Genomic DNA, 22121 nt, shown 5'->3' on the forward strand with positions numbered 1-22121 from the left:
AAGTAACTTAACTGGAATTTTGCATGGACCATGAGTGAGAATAATGTGTTTTAACCAAGTCCGAATAACCAGTTTCTCATTGTTGAATACTGCATTGAACCAATGTATGCTTAACCAATTTACAATCACATTAAAGAAAGGGTACTTTTTCATCCAATCCGTGAATAAAGCCTTCTGTAGCACTCCAGACTCTACCGAAAGGCAGTAGAAAATCTACATTTCCCCACTCTACCTACAAAGTGTAAGTATGTTAAGAAGCAAGAGAAATCTAAGAACACTCAACATAAACACAATAAACACATGAAGGCATACTAAAATATATGCCAAATTCCCAAATTTACACATGCTAGAGACATGAATTTTAGGGAAAGTGAGCAAATGCTAATATTACTAAAAACTATCTATCTCAGCATTTCTATATCAAATGCTAATGCTAATAGATGGGAACTACCTTTCTCATCGTAGATCTCGTGTCTGTAGGGAAAGTGAGCAACAACTTCTCAACTCTCGACTCATGACCCATCCACAACTTGATAACTTCTTATTTACACTGAATTCCTAAAGAAAACTAAAGGTAAAAGTTACATCATCAAGGAAAGTAAAGAAAAATTACATCAGAAAGGAAAGTAAAGAATAAACAATGCTGAATGCAATTCCTATCCCTTTGCTACCTGATCAGTTGTTCATATCAACCTCCTTATTTATGCACACTTAAGATATAAAAATCATTAAGCAAAAATAATATGACCACCAGCAAAATCATCCATTTACTACCTCGTCCACACAAAAAATTTGGAATCGGATACAAGAGTTTAGCATATCCCCAACCACTGTTCACATGAAGATTATCTATAGTTTAGCATGTCCCCAATGATGATGTCACTCATCATCCATAGCTACAAAAAACAGATAACATCCAAGTTCATAACTACAAAAAGGTACTACAAACATAAAAGTAACTTAATTGCTCGGTGCTTCTTTAACCTGCAAAGAAAGTAAAAAAAATAAAAATAAAGAAAACGATTAATAAATATATGATAAAAAAATATATTAAAAACCAAAATTATATCATAAACTTACACAAAAAGATGGCCAAATGACATGTCCTCCAGCCACGTCTCTAATAGTTTTCCGTCGTCCTGATGGTCTTATCAGAAGTTCATCGCCCACTATTATAACCCTGACACTAACAAGAGAGAATCCTGGCCCAATCGGTGTGCCATCAACTATTGTCGCCGGATCTTCGCTCACAAGAGGTCCTTTGGCCAATTCAATCCCCGGTCGTGCCAAGCTCATCAAAATAACCTAGGCAACATTAAGGAAATGAAAACTTGTAAATTACACAGTCAATGATAGCAGTCAAGTATTGGAATTAGCTGCATGAAAATGTAAAATCAATTATACCTCTGTGGAGGAGCAAGGCGGGTGACTTGCAGGGGGGAAGTCACATCTCGTGATGGAGTCGCATCGGCAGTATTCTAAAATTATTATAAAATAGAAACGTTATGTAAAAAACCTCATTTTACAATTTTGTATCTTACTTGTATGCAACATAATTTCAAACATTACCTGGCTACCACTAAAATTTGACATGAAATTCTGAAGCTGCTGGGTCATCTCCTCCTTAAACTGGCGAAAATCCTCCCTAATTTGTTCTTTGTCATTTCGCTCTTCTTCAATCATTCTCCGATAATCCATGCGATTCGGTGATGGCCCAAAACAATCAGTTGGGGTCGTACCAAACCCCATCATCCGTACCCTGCCATGTCTCTCTGATCCCATGAAATGGGCAAAGGCGTCGTCTCTGGAAATTGCAACGTTGCTACTGGAAGACTCAGGATGCTCCATCTCGTACTGTGTAAACTTTTTCTGAAAATAAGAAAAAAAAACAATAGAAATAAAGCTTAACATAAAACCGGCGAAATAAATAAAAAAATAGCATATAGTATTGGCACATTATATTTAATAACATACTATCAGATCCTCTGACGCTTTATCAACAATCTTCCCATTTTTCTTCGTATGAGTAAGCTTGAATAGTTCAGGGCGGCTACGAACCTTGCCACTTCCTTTCTCCTGTCAATAAGAAAACAATTTTATCATGTCAAAACCAATATATAAATGAGGAATTAAATTAGAAGTTCATGAAATTACCAGATCATAGCGTTTACATGCGAAGCTCTGAGTCCCATTTGTGTGCATCATCACTTGTTTGGATCGGTTAGCCTTGTTCGTTATACTGCGCTTCTGAAATTAGCAACCAAATATAATAATGTTAATTTTTTTATATTAATGTTAAAACCAAAATAAGATTGCATTTTACCTGAGCAAGCGATGACTGCCAATGGGCGCAGAGACCCGTCCACTGGTCACCAATTACTCTATCATCCGTGCATGGGAAACCAGGATCAAAGTAAGCTTTTCTCAAATAACACTTCCAATCTTTCCATTTTGTACCGATATTACTCAATGTCCAACTCTTATGCATCTCATCAACATCATAGTAATCCTAAATTGACATGTAAGAAGTCTTTAATACCATGGAATTATAACAAAATTTAAAATCAAAATAATACTAGCTTCCTAAAATAACTTGTAGGAAGTTAATAATACAATTTATTTTCATCGTACCTGAACAACTTCCCACGCATCTTCTTTCTTTTCGTTAGGCACTTGCCTCCAGTCGAATTGGTCAATTGGTAACTTAGCACCAAGTCTTGCTACAGTGCCCAAGAAATTTGTGAATTTTTTCCCTATTTTTCCTACGGGCTGGCCAAATTTATTAAACACTACTCTCTTCCTTTGGCTCCTAGGGCGTCCCCATGTATCTTTGCAGTAAGTGGGACCACTTCTCTTCCAAGACCTCCTCGACGAAGAGGCAACATCCTGTGTCTCAAGAACAGAGGAGGGCTGTGTATGCAAGTGCCCGACCTGGTCATCCAGATCCTCAATCTGCTCATCCCCCTGTCCTAACTGGGAATCATCATGTGTATCTTGGGCCTGAGAATGTGAGGGTGGCATAGTGAGATTGCGTTTCCTCATGTCTGATCACCTGTACATGATTAACAATTGAGATTGATATCTTAAATAATAAGCATACAACTATTGCAAATTGATAACAATTTAACGATTTGACATTTAAGTGGAGATGATAATGTATCCATCAAATTTCAAAAGCTAGCAGGTGTAAGTATTTTAGTAAACAAAGCCTATAAATTTAAGAACATTAAGAATAGAGCAACATTTAGTGATTCAAAACTCCCAAATATGATACCCCCTCAACCATTTCTTAGAAAAAGAACAGATACAAGTGTTCCACTACACAAAGTCTACAAATGTAAGAACATTAAGAAAAGAGCGACATTTTGTCAAAATTCAAACAAATCAACCATCAAAGCAGTACACCAAATAGAGAAAGAGATATGATCCCGTTTATTTATCGTTGGCAAAGGGACTCTCATCACCGTCACTATCATCTGAATCTGTATCACATTCTTCATCATCTGGTATTGCCTGGGTCAATTGTTCCAACGGTTCGTCAATTTCTGTCCCTCCTATATCTATTCGTTCCCAGCTATTTACATCTTCCAAATTTTGGATTTCTGCTACCTCGGTCTGGACATCTCCCTCATCATTGTTCCCATGTAACTCATACAAGTCCCTAGGTTTTGTCTTCACAACCACATGCCAGTCTTTGTTACCGGGGTGATTTTGCACGTAGAATACTTGCTCAGCTTGAGATGCAAAGACAAAAGGCTCATTTTTATAAATATGACGTGTCATATTTACAACTGTATAACCGAACGCATCTATTTTTATTCCCCTGTTCGGCGTTACAACATCAAACCAATCACATTTGAAAAGCAATGCCTTCAGGCGTCCAAAGTAGTTAAGTTCAATGATATCTGTTAAAACACCGTAATAACTAATATCTCCTGCTACTGGATTCTGATCCCTGGCACTTGAAAAACTTCTTGTATTTGCAGTGACAACAACTCCACAATTCTGTGTTTTCCTTTTCTGTTCGCGAGCCTTTGTGTGAAAGCGGAAACCTTTACTAATAAACCCTTTGTATTTAACCATCTAAGCTTTTCTGATATATGCTCACTCCTTGGTCGCTGCAAATTTTGAACCTATTCAAAATTTGATAATGATTAGCAAAGACCAACGTGTATGCTAAATAAAGTTGAAGAGTAGCTTAATGTGTGTGTGAGCTGACTTGTGTGCCAAACCAAGTTGGAAATTTTTTATTGTGAATTTGCTCTATATCCCTTGCCCTAGCACGAGGATGCAGCCTTTGAATATGGTTTACATGTTCTCTGCATAAGCATTAATGTACGTAAGAGAAAAGAGTTTCCAAGTATTTACCGAATAGATTAAAGACAATTTAATTGGCTTACGCAATAAATGGAAAAACTGCAGGGCAGTTGAAGAGAACATATTGATGTGCCTGTTCAATTGTGGTTTGATCTAAAGGGCAACTCTTAACTTCGCCTAGAGGGTGTCCTGCTAGTGAGAATATAGAAAATCCTACTTCCATTTCAACATGTGCATCTTCATGATTCCTTACCGGCCGATTCAACTTTAATTCAACACCTTCCAAATATCTTGAACAAAACGTCAAACATTCTTCTGCCAGGTACCCCTATGCAATAGATCCCTCAGGACGACTTCTATTGCGCACATATGACTTTAATGTGAGAAGGTACCTACACAATCACAGCGTGCATTACTTTCACTAATATGAACTTATAGAAACCTTCAAGATCGAATCAAATTTTTTGATGAACTGTGCATACCTCTCTATGGGGTACATCCATCGGTATTGTACCGGTCCAGCCAACATTGCCTCATCCGCTAAATGAATAGGTAAATGCACCATAATATCAAAAAAGGCTGGAGGGAATATCTTCTCCATATGACAAAGTGTTAGTGCAATCATATCTTGTAGTTTGAGGAGGTCGCCTACATTGAGGACTTTTGAACATAATTCTTTGAAGAAGTTACATAGCTCAATCAATACAGAGCTGACGTTCTTAGGCAATGATGAGCGTATAACTAATGGAAGTAGCTGCTGCATCAAAACATGACAATCATGACTCTTCAATCCCGAAATCTTGCGCTCTCGAACATTCACACGTCGCGAGATATTTGAAGAATGGCTATCTGGAAGCTTGACATCCTTCAGGATGTTGCAAAGAACATCTTTCTCCTTTGGAGACATTGTGAAGCATGCTGGGGGCAAGTATGTTTTGTTCCTTATAGTAGTCACTGGGTGACGTGTCCTTCTCAGTCCCATTTCTTGTAAATCTAATCGTGCTTTTACACTGTCCTTTGTTTTCCCTTCAATATTCAATAATGTACCAATTACACTAATCGTGCTTTTACACTGTCCTTTGTTTTCCCTTCAATATTCAATAATGTACCAATTACACTGTCGCAACCATTCTTCTCAATGTGCATCACATCTAGGTTGTAGCACAATAAGAGCGATTCCCAGTAAGGAAGACTGAAAAATATACTTTTTTTCTTCCAATTATGCTCCTTAGGAGGCTTCTCTTTTTTCTTAGCAGCGGAGGCAGAACTGTTTTCCTCCAAGGGACTCTCCTCTTGGACCCTCTTCTTCCCACGCTTACCTTGCTTCTTTGCACCGGTATCTTGCTTCTTGCCAAATGTGATGTTAATGCTTTGTAGTTGATCCAGTACCTGTGTCCCTATAGGGGAATCGGAGCTAACCTCTTCTCCTTAGTTCCATTAAAAGAAGACTTATCAGACCGAAATCTGTGGTTGGCCTCTAAGAATCGTCGGTGTCCCATGTAACAAAACTTCCTTCCATGCTTCAAACGCAGAGAACATGTGTCCTTGTTACAAGAAGGACAGGTCAGTTTCCCTTTGGTGCTCCATCCCGACAAGTTAGCATATGCAGGGAAGTCGCTAATCGTCCACAAAAGTGATGCATGCATCTGAAATGTCTCCTGCCTCGATGCGTCATAAGTCTGCAAACCTGACACCCATAATTCCTTCAACTCTTTGATCAGAGGTTGTAAGTAGACATCAATGTCATTCCCAGGACTAGAAAGGCCAGGAATTAACAATGACAACATTATATATGGTTGCTTCATGCACATCCATGGTGGAAGATTATATGGAATGAGCACAACGGGCCATGTGCTGTGAGCAATACTCATCGTCCTAAATGGATTGAAGCCGTCGCTTGCTAATCCAAGTCTAACATTGCGAGGTTCAGAAGAAAACCACTGATATATGTAGTCAAAAGTTTGCCAGGCCGTAGAGTCTGCAGGATGCCTTAATATATCGTCTTTGGTACGGTTCTCATAATGCCATCATGAAAGAAGCCGTTTTAGTTGACATATACAACCTCTGCAACCTTGGCTTCAAAGGAAAATGACGCAAAATCTTTGCAGGAACTTTCTGCTCTCTTGTGGATGAATGGGTTCTCTGCTCATCTGAATTCCCTTCAATTGTTTTCCACCTTGAAGCCCTACAAATACGACATTGAGAATCATTGGAGGCTTCCTTCCAGTATAGCATACAATCATTGGGGCATGCATCTATTTTGTCGTAATGGAGGCCCAAATCCCTAATTATCTTCTTCGTTTCATAAAAGGACTTCGGTAATGCTTCACCCTCAGGAAGTACCTCTTTTAACAACTCAAGCAACATGGTGAATGATTTGTTGCTCCACCCATTAAGACACTTTATGTGAAACAATCGAACCATGAAGGATAATTTAGTGAACTTGCTTCCTGGTTATAATTTTTGCTCCGCATCTTGTAATAGTTTAAAAAACTTATCCACATCTCCATTATGCTCGTCCATACGTGCATCTGCTGAATGACCCTCCTCATCTAGTGGTCTATTATCATGATCATGGCTCGATCTTGGGTGTATATCATTCAATAGTTCGTGCATTTCATCTTGTATAATTGGTTCATGAGGTGCTTGGGATTCATTATTACTCACAGCACGAGATGATCCTTCCCCATGATTAACCCATCTACTGTAGCCCAAGAGCATCCCATTCCACAACAAATCTCCCTCGGCCTCTTCTCGATCAACCAATCTAACGTTGCCGCATTTGTTACATGGGCAGAATATATTTCCTCCATGAGCTCCATGAGTAAACGCAAAGTTAAGAAATTGAGAAACTCCTTCCTCGTACGCCGGGTCATTCCTATTGTATCCAAAAGCGAACACAAATTAAAAATATTAAAATTATACATAATCAATCCAATTTCTTCCACATTTGAAAAACCTAAACGCTATCATAGTCATACCTTGGAAGTTGGATCCAACTTCAATCCATGACTTTTTGAGATTTTTCCGTAGACGCGTACAACTGAGGATGCCAGGTAGATCACAATATTCAACTTATATGAACATCCTAATAACAAAGGTCATTGCTTTTGAAATATTAAAAAATCACCTTTCAATACATTAACATGTATAAGCAACATGTATTAAAAAGGGTAGTTGACTCACGGGAATAAGGTAATGCGATGTCGAAAAGAAAGGATTGAATGGATGAAGACATGTTGTCCAAATTTTGCAGGCACACACACACACATTCGTCTGGACTCTGGAGTTTTGCAGGCATAGATATTAATTTAATTCTTGCGCGAGAGTCATGGCGCTTCAGTCCGCGTGCGCGCGCACACACACACACGTAGCTTCCACTGCATAGCTGCGCAAGCAGATAACTTCCGCTCAAGCAGCGGCTCTGAGAGTAAGTGGAGTTGGGCAGGCTCCTCTCCAGGGCCTCATTCCTAGATAGAGTAGTGTGTTACATCTCATGGTAACAAAACTATATTGTTCTGAGTTATATCAAGATTCAGGCTCTGGGTATTCGCACTACCATGTTTTAATAATCGCACAAACTCGGGTTATCTTTTGTTTTTTAATTGTTATCATATTAGATTAACTCGTATGACTTTGCCATAGTTCATGCATAGTCAATTAATTGTTGGTTGGTGATAAACTTACAGTCTCTATCCGAAATTAATAGTGTTACTATGATTATTATCATAATGGATTTGATGGCTATTTACTTTTGAGAATAGTGAAATCATCAACTGATAGTACATTGGCTTCAGATATTTTTGCCATGAAATTTATGATACTGCTCCATCTTAAAAACTAGCTACTATGCACATCTACTTTCAGTATGGAACTGAATGCATGATGAATATTGAGGTTTTATTTAATATTCAATTATACATCTACTGGCCTTTGTTTTATTGACGTTACTTATAGAACTATGTGTTTTTTGTTGTGAACTTCGTGTGCGCAATCTTAAAGGCCACTATTGGTCATGCCATCTCAAGAAACATTAATTCATGTGATTAGTGATAAATTTTGCAGGCATTTAGAAGATTGTATGAAGAAGTTGGTCTTGGATGGGTTTATGCCATTACAAAATATGAGCCTGTAAGACTTCTTATGATAGTATGCAATAGCTAACTTGATGGACCTACTACATTTAATTTCTTCTCTTTGCAGGCAAGAATGAAAGTTAAATAAAATTATAATCAATACATGTAGTTGAATCTTGGTATTGCCACATATAATTGCTGGAAAATGATTTCATGTCGAGAAATCTTTTTGTATTGAGAAAATGATGCTCTAGCTCGATACCTGATTTACAAATTCTGATCCTGTGCTTCTGAAGTCTATCTTTTAAAATAGAGAAAGATCCTCCAACCTTGACCAATGATGGTTAAAGGGCCCTTACGATTGAAACATATCTTTATTCGAGGAAAAAAATCCACCCGATATGAAATTCAAAACCCCCTTGACGTCAGTCCATAAGTCTCCTAGAATTTTTTGTTTTCTTGAACATTTTGATTTTCTTCCAGAACTCCTGTCTCACATGCTCATATTGCTTACTTTCAGCACTGCTAGCTCTGTTTTTAACCTAAATCCTATATGCTATACATGAGTAACGTGTAGCATTGTAGTGAAGATGCAAGGATTAAATTGTAACTTGTGATTTACTAAAGAATGTGGTGTTGACTATGAAGAAACCTACACTATAGTTGCTAAAATGACTGCCACCAAAATATTCTTGCCATTCATGTTCTTAGACAGTGGGAACCTTTATCAGATGGATATCAAGAACATGTTCCAAAATGACGATCTTAATGAGGAGGTATACATTATGCCTCAAGTAGGCCTAGATTCCTCTTGACTTCTCTCTAGTTTCTCGGCTGAGAAAACCGCCATATATCCTGAAGAATTCAGCAGTACTGTGATACAGACAGAGCTTATTTAAAGCCCGAGTGAGTACTCTATCTTTGTACATCAAACCACTAGTGGAAAAGTCATCTTGCTCATTTATGTTGTTTAGTTTCTCATTATCACTTTCACATTAAAGATCTTGGGAGCCTTACATGTTTTTGGGGTTGGAGATCACATGTCTTCCGCGCTGTTGTGTTCTAGATTAACTGAATGCAACAAAATTTTCATCCCATGCTCAACTTCTAATGCTGCACTAGAGTTATATGTCAAACTATGTGTGTGTATGGCGGAGCCAGTCTTATCGAGTAACGACCAATTGGAGGACTAGTATATCTGATAACCTCTTGTCGAAAAGAGCTTTTACAGTTCACAAAGTGAACCGATTTTCAAATGATATTGGAGAGGCTCACACGGTTTCAGTTCATTTATCTTTGATATATTCAGGACTTTTCTCTTCACTCAGCTGTTGATTTTGATTGAGCAGATGAACTTGGTTTTTGCAAGTCCAAAACCAGATATTGTATCTTCCTCAGTTCCTTCTTATTTCTTGCAAAAGAAATAAAAAGGATATAGTGGCAAAATCAATTACCGAGCAAAATATTAGGCCGTGTCCACTATCTCCTTGCTTCATGTCACACCAGGGATTTAGATAGCCAGCATCCTTATCAATCCAATGATTCACTCCTGACAGTTGGCTAATGAGATGTGCATACACTCTTGGTGACTGAAAATGAATGTTCGAAGAGAATAGGTTGCTATAAGGCTAGTCTAATATATAGATTTTTATTATTTATATGTTATTAGCAGCTTAGCCAACCCCAACTAGTTTGGGACAAAGGCTTAGTTGAGTTGAGTTGAGATATGTTATTAGCAGCTAGAGTTGTGTAGATTAGAGTATATCTGATAAAGATGACACGCAATTGCCCTCGCCTCTTTGTACGTTGTTTACAACCAATGTTTCAGTTAGGCCCACACGAGAATCCGTTTATGTGACAAACTAATAGGATGGATAATGAGCAATTTGAGGATATTAGTCATCGAGTTTTATCTGCTAATGAGTCCATATACTATTTCTCTTTTAGAATTCTTTCTCTAAGTTCACATTACGTTCGTCGTTAAGGTTTTTTGAAAGTGAATACTAGAAAGTTTTCCAGGCTGACTTAGTATCTTAGGGACCTCTCTGAAAATTCCCCATTCTGTCCTGCAGTAACTTTCAAGAACCATACTTCTATGCATAATCTTCCATCAATATTTGTTCTAATTGTTTGATAGAATTCTATAGTTTTCATGGATAGGCTATAAAGAGCCCTGTTTTTTTTTTCTTTCTCCAAGTGAAGTCTACAGTGTCTTTATCCATTATAGTAAGTTTTTGGTTTACTGTTAGTAATTTGTATTTTATCTTTGCATGTTTTTCTCTCTCCAAATTCTACATTCTTTGACATCTGCTGTCATATATCTCTTTCCCTTTCCTCCTTGCCCAATTATTGCATCCATGTGTTCAGTTCTTTCCACTCACTGCCAAATGTTTTTTTCTGCAGTTTGCAAAGTTATCCACATGATTATAAATTAAATCATGTCTACTTTTAACATTCTATTTGCCCTGCCTTATTTTGAGAGAATTGCATCTGGCATCACTACCTAGAAGACTTTGTTAGACTCCTAATTGACAATACACTCCTTGAACAAGTGGTAGACATAAATTCTATGTTGATATGTTTTAACTTTTAAGTTTTTGCCAATTTTCATTTATTATTATAATGTAATATACTTTCCATGGAGAGCCTACTCTCTCGCTGCTGCTACCTTTTCATTTGAAAGAGTCAAAAGCTAAAACCATTTATAACACAGTTCAGTTTTCCATATTTGTACACCAAATGACCGATTCATTGTTAGGCTACTTGTCATGGGCCTGCTAATCTGTAGGCTAAAACCTGTGCGGCACTCATGCAAAACTCAACTTTAGCCCCGAGTCAGCCAAATCCAAGTGTCCTAGCCTTCGATCAAGGCAACAAAACAAACTTTCACACAAGAAAGCACACAGGAGTGGAATCGGAAGAAGAATTGTATTATACCGTGGAAGGATTTACAACGCTTGAAGTTCTCATATTCAGAGGTCTCATAGGTGATTTGCACTAAGGAGCTCACCCTTAGATAGTCTCTTTCCTCCGCCAATGGCCCTGATCATGCATTCATGCCACTCGGCATCATCCAACGGTTCGAGGGCATCCTAGAAATTTCTAGACTCGCTAGAATACTCTACACTTGTCTCTTGAAAGAATTCTCAAGAATACTCTAGAATTCCTGCACATCTCTACAAATATCTACAAACAACCAAGTCTATCTAGTGTCTTCTACACATCTTTGGAGGGCTGATTTGGGCATCCTTTAAGCCTATAAAAAAAGGGTTCAAGTAGAACATGGAAAAGAGAACTTTGTCAATTTTGGTGATGTACAAGGGTTTAGTATAATCTCTCTTGTTGATAGATCTACTCTATGCATTAAAAAAATTTTAAAAAATAGGAGCAACAAGTATCATCCTTGAATTGCATTCTAATGAAAATATCTGTGTAGAAAATGTGCTTTTGGTTCTACAAGAAAGAATTTTTTCCCTTCCATCAAAATTAATGGAAACAAGAACTACGGGGTCACCTTTCTTTGTTTATTGGTCCTTTTGCTGCTGTACATTCAAAATCCCCCTCCAAAACCTTCTTTTATCACTAGTACCATGAGAAAAAATTTCCCTGGTACAAATAATTCAATTTGTAGATTTTTATTCTTATGCTAATGTGTTGTGTTTTTTCCTATAATGATTTGTTGCTTCCTTGATATTGTTGATATTATAGCATTAAAATAACTTTATCAAGTTTAACAGACACATATCTAATTATATATCATATATGTATATGACAAGCACACATTTCTATTTTATGTCATTTTAGAACAATTCATGTACTTCTCTGGACGTGGTTTCTTCTTATCTGTATGTAGTCTTTTATGGCTAATAAGTAAGCAATCCATGCACAGGTTGCAACTATAGCCAGTGCAGTATATGGTGTTTGGGCACAATATCGTCTGCAAATTACAGGTAACACCATGTTTGATAAATTATTTCAACCAGCTCCATGATAATTAGTACTTTTAATCTGAAGAATCTGAACCAATAGAATGTAACTGCGTATATCAATTTCACCCAATACTATCCATAGGAGAATAACTGTTTGAATAAAATTAAGGTTGCATTATTGATATTATTATGCCTTTTATCTGATTTTATAGATCTCATCATGGTTACATTCACCCTAGTCAAGCTCATGTATCTTGCAAGATAACTCAACATAGGAAGTTATAGGAAAAGACAGGGGTGCACAAATGACTTAATTTAGCCATGTATAAACTCAATTTCATTTGTATACGAAAGCCGTTTGCACAATATGCAGTAATTTCATTTGATATTTCTAATAATATTTGCATAGAATGGTTTCTATAACAAAAATTGATCTCTTGTGTTTCTCAAATTTTAGAAACTTAAAATTGTAGTTGCGTGTTCATTCTTATGGAGTAAATTTCTACAAAAACAAGCGATGGGATATTGCAAAATTAAATGACTTGTCTACTGATTCAAATGCACATCTCCCTGCTAGTGGTATCACCTAATAGGTGCTCTGAAGCACGTGTGACATTGCATGCCAATCTCACACAGGTAGGTGTTAGCGAGACAGACCATGTTGAAATACATGGATATAGGTACATTGGTATTAAATCAAATCAGTGAATTGCTGCACAGCATGGGAAATGTGAAGAACAGAAAAGGACTTAATTGTGGTTAATAGTAGTTGTAATTCTTTATTCTGTTTTACTTATCTGCACGCCATGCCTTTGTTGTCCTGTTTTCACTTCCCGAGCGGATCGATCCTTCAAATTTCTGATATACACTTGGATTGTAATATGATTGCTACAACAAAGATAGCATCAGAGAATGGTACGTAGACTGACACAACTCAACTCACTAAGCCTTTGTCCCAAACTAATGGGTCGGCTAATGAATCCTATAGAAAATTTTCATGAAGAAGGTGAAAGGATCTACCTGGCTCAAATTGACTAAGTCTACTCCTGACACTAGTTGGGTTCGTCTACATGGAACATTTTCTTCCAGAATGGTACATAGACTGATGAAGAATAAAAATATCTGAAAACACTAAAAGATCAAAAGATCATATTTGATTATATGCTTAAGTTCCTTATGATTGACCCTTGTTCTTTAATCTCTATTATTTGGGTTATTGTGTAGCATGCTACATGAAAATGGATCTTTATTATTCTATTTGTATCTAATTCTTCTGTTATTTGCTATTACTATTCTTGACCGTGAATAATTAAATTATACTGAAATCGTTAATCAACTTACACTACGATATTGGAGAAAATGACTAGCGGGGACGAAATTGTTTTAGAACACTAACGTGAATCATTCATTACTTCATGCTAAACCATAAACCTACAATACATGATACAACAATTCTATATATAAATTAATTGTTGATTTGTACTAATGTGTTTTCATGTTCATGCAATTTCTTCTTGCTTTTAGGACGTCCTTCTTTGGGAGATATCTTAGAGGCAAGAAAGAAAAACAAGGTATTCCCCAACACCTATGTGGATCCATTCCCTAATTATGAAATAGTGTAGTTCTTTTTAATTCTTGTGTTTGAAGGCATCGAATTTCTATAACATAATAGAGATGGACATTAACTAATGAAGTTACTCTTATTGAAAAACATCTAACCCTTATCCTTAGTAGTACAAATCATAGTTTCAAAACTCTCTCGCGTCATCATGAACTCCCCTGAGTCGAACTACTTTACCTTTCGCGTTCTTGTCCAAGTTCGTGTTTTGCCCGTATGGCAAATGTTGCCTACAAATTGACATTGCCAGAAGATAGTTGGATTCATCCTGTCTTCCATATTTCGCAACTCAAACCATATCATGGACCAACACCAAATCCTCCTTGCATTTTGCCTTCATTAACTGATAACAATCACCCAGTTGTTTCACCACTTGCCATTTTAGGCCGAAGACTTGTGCTTCAGCAAGATAAGCCAGTAACTCAGGTGCTCGTTCAATGGCAAGGACTTTTACTGGAGGACACTTCTTGCGAAAATTTAGTCGATCTTCAATCGGATTACCCATCCTTCAACCTTGAGGACAAGGTTATTTTTCAAGGGGTGGGAAATGATAGAGAACAGGGTATATCAGAGAGCCAAGAAGAAGAACAGAAGGAGATTGCTGACAAAGAAGGACAATCGGAAGGTCAATCAAATCACGACAAAAGAGTCAGAGGCAGTAGAATGACCAGAACACCCCGGTGGATGAAGGATTATGTCCATCGTTAGATTAACATAATCTGATTCATTAAAAGGTTGTTAAACTAGGATGTTATCGTTTACGCTTTCCATGTAATTCGAGAATAATGCCAGCTAGGCTCAGTTGATTACGATCTGAGTCAGGGAATCAAGTCCTGTTATGTAAAAGAGGCCTATAAACAAGGGCATCAGGAGAGGAGAAATATAAAGAAATACAATTTTCTCGAATCTTCTTCTTCTTCTGCTCTCCCTCTTTCTCTTTTCCTTCTCTTTTTCTACCTATTTTCGTTGTTACAGAGACTTGGTAATCGTCAATACTGGGTCATAACACATCTTCACAATTTCTCGACCCCTTAAATTCTAAATGACCTAACTACCCTTATTTTATGTAAATGCCTAAAATGCATATTAAAGGGCTAAAATGACCAAAGTACCCCTACTTATGCAAATGTACATGAAACAAAAGAACATTTCCTACACTAATGAGCATTCAAAAGCCGATGTAACTTTCTTAAGGGGATGCTCTTGCTTCAGCCGGACCCACATCTTTTCCAATTTTAACCTTAATATTTTCAAATCTAAGAGCTATTATAGGAGCCTTTTATGTCTTTTTACCCGCTCAAACATATCGTAGAGTTAAAAACACATAAAATGGCAAGTACATTAGGAATTCCGGAAATATCGTTAGAGAAGAAATCTGAAATAAATCACCGTCAGAATACAAGACATCTACACAAAAATTTTCTTAATTATTCCGTATTGCTTGTACTTCCAAAGCATACTACACTAAAGGGAGGAGTCTTTACCTTCATCAAAGTGGTGTATGGTTGCACAATTCATAACTAACTACGCAACCAAAATCAAAACATCAAAAACACAAGGAAAAGCAAAGAATCAATAAATTTATACTAAAACTAACAAAAAATCCCAAATTTGAACCGAAACAACAAATGAAAAAATTGTCCCAACTCAATTACTCCAATAAAACTGTCAAAATTGATATCCAAATCACCAAGCAAAACAAATTCTAACCTAAAACAGAGATCGAAAAACTGAAGGCCGAAGTTAAACAAGATCTGACCTTTTCCTGGCCAGATTGTTGTGGAGAATCCGTCGAAGGAATATCTTCTTCTACAAGAAAAAAAGGCTAATCTAATAAAACTTCAGATCTAAAAAAGAGAAAGGACGAGAGATAATTCTGCATGAGTACTACACTAAAACAGGCAACTCACACAAAAAGAATAGTGATCAAACAATACCAAATACTAAAAGCCCTAAAAACCAAATCCATATAAAAAGTAAACAACTCACTAATTTCACTCAAAGTAACCAATATTGCTGATGAATTAAAAGAACCCTACATCGAAAATCAGAAAATGGGTAAAAGTGAAAACAATAAACAGAGCTTTGGCACATATTTATAAAGAAAGAGAGAGGAGGGGAAAAAAACTTACCATGATCTAAGACATAAAATGAAATAAATGCTTCTAGATCTGAAACTAATAAGCAATACCTTGAAACCCTTCTTCAGAAAGAAAAGAGGAATCAGGAGAACTCACATGCTTGGAACGATGGTGTAGATCTCAGGCCAGAAGGAATGAACCCTAACCCCAAATGCCCTCTTCTTCGTTTCACAGTGGCCAAAAACAGGATGGCGTGGAGATGGAGCAAAATGGAAAGGGGTGGTCAAAACCCTAGAAAATAAATGAGAAAGAATGGTCGAACCCTAAAAAAACAGAGCAATGGAAGCTTCTATCTTCCTCAGTTTCATCTCCTTCATCAATCTGCAGTGGAGATTAGAGTTTGACGGCAGTTTTGGGCTTCTAAATGTCACGAAAAATTAGGGTTTCACGTCTCCTTCGCCAATCGCAGACGAGGATGGAAAAGAGGGAAAAGAGGGAGCAAAAGACACGGGAGATTAGGGTTTCACGTCTCCTCGATCGTCAATCGCAGACGAGGATGGAAAAGAGGGAAAAGAGGGAGCGGGAGAGAAAAGCGAGGGAGTGGGTAGCGCGGGAGAGGAAAGCGAGGGAGTGAAAAGTTGGCGCGAGTGGGTATTTTTCTTTATTTTTTCTCCAAAGATCTACCAGCGGCCGGCTAAATAACCGCTGGTAAATACCAACATACAGCAGTGGTTTTAAAAACCGCTGGTAATTGATGATTTTGTTGTAGTGCATGCAGCCCCATTGAATCCTTCTGAGGTTAAGTACATCAGTCCCTCTGCAGCCATTGATACACTGCTGCTAGGCGTCCCAAGAAATCAAAAGGGGCGGATATATCACTTCCCAAACTAAAGGCATAGTTAGCTATTTCCATAACAACTCCATTTTTTAAGAGAAAAATGATAAATACGCCCCTTTTCATTACACGGGACAGCCAATAGCAGTGTACGAGGCAATCAAATCCGTTGAATCCTCACATGTGAAGTACAACAGCCCCTTTGCAGTCATAGAGACACTGCAATTGGGTGTCCCAAGTAATGAAAAGGGGCACATTTATCACTTCCCTTTTAAAATTGAGTATCAAGCCTATGCTGATATGACCACAAAGACCTAAAATGGAATTCATGAAATGGAACCAAATGCTACATAAGTTTGAGGCGGGGCTTCATTTTGTTTCTGGTACAAAATATCAACGAAGTTGTCGTTAGTCAAAAATTTTGGTGAATAAGGCCAAGAACTTTTGAAAGCAAATGTCAATGTAGCAATCCTGGATTGAGTAAATTTGATTAGTAAGAAACAAGTATTCCAATCTCCCAAATCAAATAACTTAAGCACCCAAAGCTTAAAAAGAGAAGAAAAACCAAGAGAAACATCCCTCCGTACAGGCACAGCATCACAAATCATAAACTACCAGCGAGCATATAATAATTAAAGGGAGATGATTTTTTCACCCCCCTGTAGGATTATGTGCCCCCCAACCCCCCCCCCCTTTTAACGTGGTTTGACATAAAAAGGAGTTAAAGTCTGCCACAATTCACTTTAAAAGAGGGGCGCATAATCCTACAGTGGAGGTGAAAAAATCACCTCCCTAATTAAAAGGGCAACAAAGAAAGAACTTTAGATTCAGAGCAAATCGATCATATAAGAGATGGGTTGTACATAATGCACTTTTTTTTTTTGAATTATACAAGATTGTACACAATCTGTCGTTGAATAGCACAAAAAATTAAAGAAGAGTTAATTAAAGAAGAGTATCACTTATATAATCCTATAGGGTTCGCATTAGAATGCTTGAAGTGGCAATAATGTAATATTGCAAGGTGGTAACTGCATTACCTTACTTCTACCTAAGAGACCTAACCCAACTTAAAACCTTTCAAAAACACAAACATGAGGGTGTACAGAAATTTTACTCTTGTGTATCTCCTAAGGTTAAGACCCAAGCAGGAATATGGCTGTACACTTTAAATACTCAGGAAGGCTTGCATTGTTGAACATGTTTGATAAGAAAATTATAAAATACGATAGTAATTCATCTTCAAATCCCATAAAGAAAACCCAACAGAAATCGTAATGTGGCAAAAGAAATACTCTAGAGCACGTGTCCACATGGAAAATGAAATGCTGAAGACCAGATGCAGACCAGATAATTGCAATTGAATTAGAATGAGTGAGTGGAAATAAATTAAATCTTGAAATAAAAACAGAGGAGCTGAGAGTTGACACCCATTGGCCTTTCTCAGTTCTTATTTATAATAATCTTTTTAACATGAAACTACCTTTAATGTAAATGTGGTGGATATCTAATACAAAATTAAATAGTTCTAATTCATTAATACACCTTGCATGTAGTTGTACTAAATATATATTTGTTAAATGAAAGAAATGATGAAAATGATCAAACCCCATGGCCAATACCAACTCTTATATGTATTAGATATCCAAGGAAATGATATCAACACTCCCTTATTTTTATTATTTTACTATTAATTTTTCCCTTTTCTTTTTCTTTTCAATATAAAAATAAGTTTCATGATGTGCATCGCATGGATGGTCCCACTAGTATATACATAAAGAGAGATGGTTTGAATCATTATTTGAATCCACCCTCTGCAACGCAAGTGTCCATATGGATTGAGTTGAAATTTGAATGTTGGTTAGTTGTCATTTTGTAGGCAGTTGCTTGGATGGCTAGGATCATCACATGCATGTGACTTTTAGGCTATTGTCATCCATAGTAAACCCAAATAGATAAACTATCCAGATCATGTTGAAAAACTGTGACTGTTTAGAAATAACATTAAACTAAAAGAAACTTATGTCAGTATATTAAATCTAGTAAAATCTGACCACTGGATCTAGGGTGTTAGATGTTGTAGATGGTGTAGATTAGGCAAGTAAACAATTATGTATTAGATTAGGATAACCTTTCATAAGGTTTTCCATCTATGCTTATCTTTTAAGGACATTGTTTAAGGAAAGATTATAGTTAATTGTAACGGTCCAAGATTAATAGAAATTCATAATTTTCATCGTAGTTATTATTAAGAATAAATTTTGGTAGCATCTATAGAGGCCCTAAGGCCATGTTTGTTAGAATTGAAAGTTTTTTCCATGGAATATTGGTTTATCAAGTGGTGGGAGAGGGGCAAAAAGGGTGGAAGAGCGAGACTTGGGCGGGCATGCATTAATGAAGAGAGGGTGAATTGGTGAAAAGTGGCTGAAAATAGGGAAAAGAAGAAATTCAACTCAAAGGCGAGTTTTTATTTTCCTTACTTTTCAGCCATTTTGCATCATCTCCTCACTCATACCCTCTCAATTCTCTCTTTCTCCTACTCTCCTTGCCCCCTTTTTAACACTTGGTAAGCCAATATTCCATGAAAAAAAAAATCATGGTTGCCAAACATGGCCTAAGGGTCTCTCTTGGATCTCCATCAAAGTTATTTGCATAAATTGTTATATGCAAATGGTCTTGAAGTTAAATATGATTATTTGCAAATAAAATGTAGTTAATGGCTTCCTAGGAGGCCTCAGTATGCGAATTGCAAAGAAGATTAGATTAAAAAAAAAGCTTATTTACAAATATGAAACTGGATTCCAAAGATGATTACTTGAGACCTACTGAATATTTTTAAAAGCTTACCGGTTGTTGGTGACATTATTGACAACTACATTATATGGGAGTAGCCTAGAAAACAATTTGCGGATAGATGGAAGCTTTTTTGCGGTTCGGTCGAGTTTCAGATTTCCCGTCCTGAATTAGATGAGGCTCAAGCGTAGCTAGGGAAAAGACAATTTTGGCTTGGATTGGATTGGGAAAAGACAACCCGATTGGGTTATGACTAAGGTCTTGGGCAACCCAATCCCAACTACGTTAACCTAATTTTTTTACTGAGATTTTTAAAATTTTAATTTGTTTGTATTTTTCTCATTCTTCGCCATAGGACAATCCAAAACCAACCTGGGTGGATTTTGGAAATCAAGTTCGATGGTTTGAATTAGGGTTGAGAGATTTAGAGGCAGTTTGGGTTAGGGTTGAGCCTTCCCGACTAGAGGTTCAGAATGGGTCGGATTAGGATTGAGATAATGCAACCTTGGGTTACGCTAGGGTTGCGGTAATTGCCTTTTATTGCTGATGGTAAAAGTGGATTTTGCAGTCAAGCCTTCTTTCAGAATTAGGGTTAGATGGGTTGTCTTTTATTATTTATAGAGCATTAATTATTAGAGCTCCAACTGTACTCAAAATTAGAATAGAAGATTTTTAGAAGGAATGCATGATATCTAGTTAATAATGAACTCCTAATTAAAATAATCTTATCGAGACTAATGCACGTATCCAAAGAGGCCCTAGTATTCTTAGCATTAGCATTGATGTGAAGGTTTTATTATACAGATCATGTTAAAAAGAAAAAAAGAAATCTACCCTACTCCATCCACATATAAAAGAGCAAAGAAGTTTAGATTCGTACCTCTTTTTCCTATATCACCTGATCCATTCAACATGTTAATCCTGTCAATTGGAATTTACATATAAGCACAAGGAAACAAAAAAGACAATGGTATTTTCATCTCTTGTTTCAGTTACTTCTACCATCTCTCTTTTACTCAAACTCGTTTGTTAGAGCTTCAATTAACTAGTTAGAATGAATGAATGAATGAATTTTAAGAGAGCAGCGAAAGAATAAAAAAATGATTGGCATGGCCAATTGTCTTTATATAATATTATTAATGGAAAGTGATATTTCCACACTCTTTTCATTTTCATGCTTTCTGGGTCCAGCTCCGTTTGGTTGCCGGAAGTTTTTTGGTTCTTGGGATTTTTGTGGAACAAAAAACTTCCTGGGAGATTGGTGGGAAAAAAAACTCCCTGGAAGTATCCCGGTAAAATAAAAATCCCATGTTTGGTTGACCGGACTATGGTCGGAAAAAAAAAATGTTTTGTTTTGTTGCTTGAACTGTTGGGAAGAAAAAAAATCTTCTACATGCTTATTTTTGGTTCCTGGGATTATTTTGGGCCCACCAACCAAACGTGGGTTTCCTGCGGAAATTCCACAAAAGTCCCAAGAATCAAAAAAATTCCAGCAACCAAACGTAGGGGAGAAACAAAAGGGTGAGTGAAGATAGGATTTACTCTCATGTAAGCTTGCTTAGAATGAAAAGTATTGGATGGTCATTGAAGCATATCTGCATGTAATTAATTCTGACGTAAGGTAACAGTGTGATGTGTGATGTGAAACCATCTAAGCTAAAGTCCAAATCTAGAGAGATGTGATATGAAACTATATGTGATGGCTTTTCTTTTCAAAATTTAGAGGGAAATAATATGATTATGATCAATTTAGTAGGATATCATCATAAATTGAAGGTCCTTTTAGATAAAAATTGAATAAGGTTGGTTCAAATTATCCTTTTTAGTGTGTGAAAAGGGATTTGTAATCTGTTTTTCTAACTTGGGTTCTTCCCCAATCTCATGAGGTGAGTTATTTATTATCTAATCTAAAAAACATGTTGCTGCATGCTTAAATACACAAATAATTTTTTTTGGGTGGGCTAAAACAAATCTACATACCATTCACTCACACATGAATAATAAAGAAAGAATCAGACGACAAATTGGACAAAAACAAATAAATAATTGAAAATGGGCTAAAAACAAATGCATTACAAGGAGGGGAAAAATCAAAGTGAAAACAAGAATCAATTAAACTCTTACCATCTGAAGAGAACTCCACCATCGTTTTTTCTTCCTCATCTCCTCTTTTCCTCTCTTTTTTCTCTCAACCCCCTAATCTCAAATAAGAGAAGAGGTGGAGATGTCATTTTATAGTATTCTCAAGGAAAGTGATATTTCCACCCTCTTTCAACATTCTCACGATTTTCTACTGAAAAAACAAAAGGGGGCGGAGATATAATTTTCCATGGAATCAAAAGTTGGACCTCCTTTTTTGTCGTGAATCTGCTTACCATTTCGCGTTGTTTTTAACGAAACATTACGAAAAGGAAGATTTTGCTAACGAGTGCCGATAAATTTGCCTTTAGGATGAATTCACCCCCGTTTTTT

The 22121-nt window shown here is 36.8% G+C and overlaps 1 protein-coding gene and 1 long non-coding RNA gene across 5 annotated transcripts; one reads left to right on the forward strand and one right to left on the reverse strand.

Annotated features, from left to right (window-relative positions):
• Positions 1-717: 717 nt before the first annotated feature.
• On the reverse strand, positions 718-21850 carry LOC143884659 (uncharacterized). 4 transcript variants are annotated; one of them, XM_077388356.1, is made up of 12 exons: positions 21774-21822; positions 20530-20570; positions 15930-15975; positions 15700-15749; positions 2632-3052; positions 2324-2509; positions 2155-2247; positions 1975-2076; positions 1570-1869; positions 1405-1478; positions 1081-1305; positions 718-984 (listed from the first exon to the last, which is right to left on the reverse strand). In XM_077388356.1, exons 5-11 carry the CDS (start codon positions 3040-3042, stop codon positions 1296-1298), a joined length of 1176 nt encoding a protein of 391 aa, XP_077244471.1. In that variant the 5' UTR covers positions 3043-3052; positions 15700-15749; positions 15930-15975; positions 20530-20570; positions 21774-21822; the 3' UTR covers positions 718-984; positions 1081-1295. The 4 variants fall into 4 exon arrangements, with proteins under 4 accessions (XP_077244471.1, XP_077244464.1, XP_077244457.1 ...); XM_077388349.1 differs by lacking the exon at positions 15930-15975 and having other exon boundaries at positions 1102-1305; positions 21774-21850; XM_077388342.1 differs by lacking the exon at positions 15930-15975 and having other exon boundaries at positions 21774-21850.
• LOC143884653 (uncharacterized) lies at positions 8383-13924 on the forward strand. The gene is made up of 3 exons (XR_013253031.1): positions 8383-8448; positions 12283-12343; positions 13847-13924. It is a non-coding gene; the product is annotated as an uncharacterized LOC143884653 (long non-coding RNA).
• Positions 21851-22121: the final 271 nt, after the last annotated feature.

This window comes from Tasmannia lanceolata, unplaced genomic scaffold (genome assembly GCF_043159265.1).
Source record: "Tasmannia lanceolata isolate RefF3 unplaced genomic scaffold, GAP_Taslan_0.1 ptg000002l, whole genome shotgun sequence".
In the NCBI taxonomy this organism is placed as follows: Eukaryota; Viridiplantae; Streptophyta; class Magnoliopsida; order Canellales; family Winteraceae; genus Tasmannia; species Tasmannia lanceolata.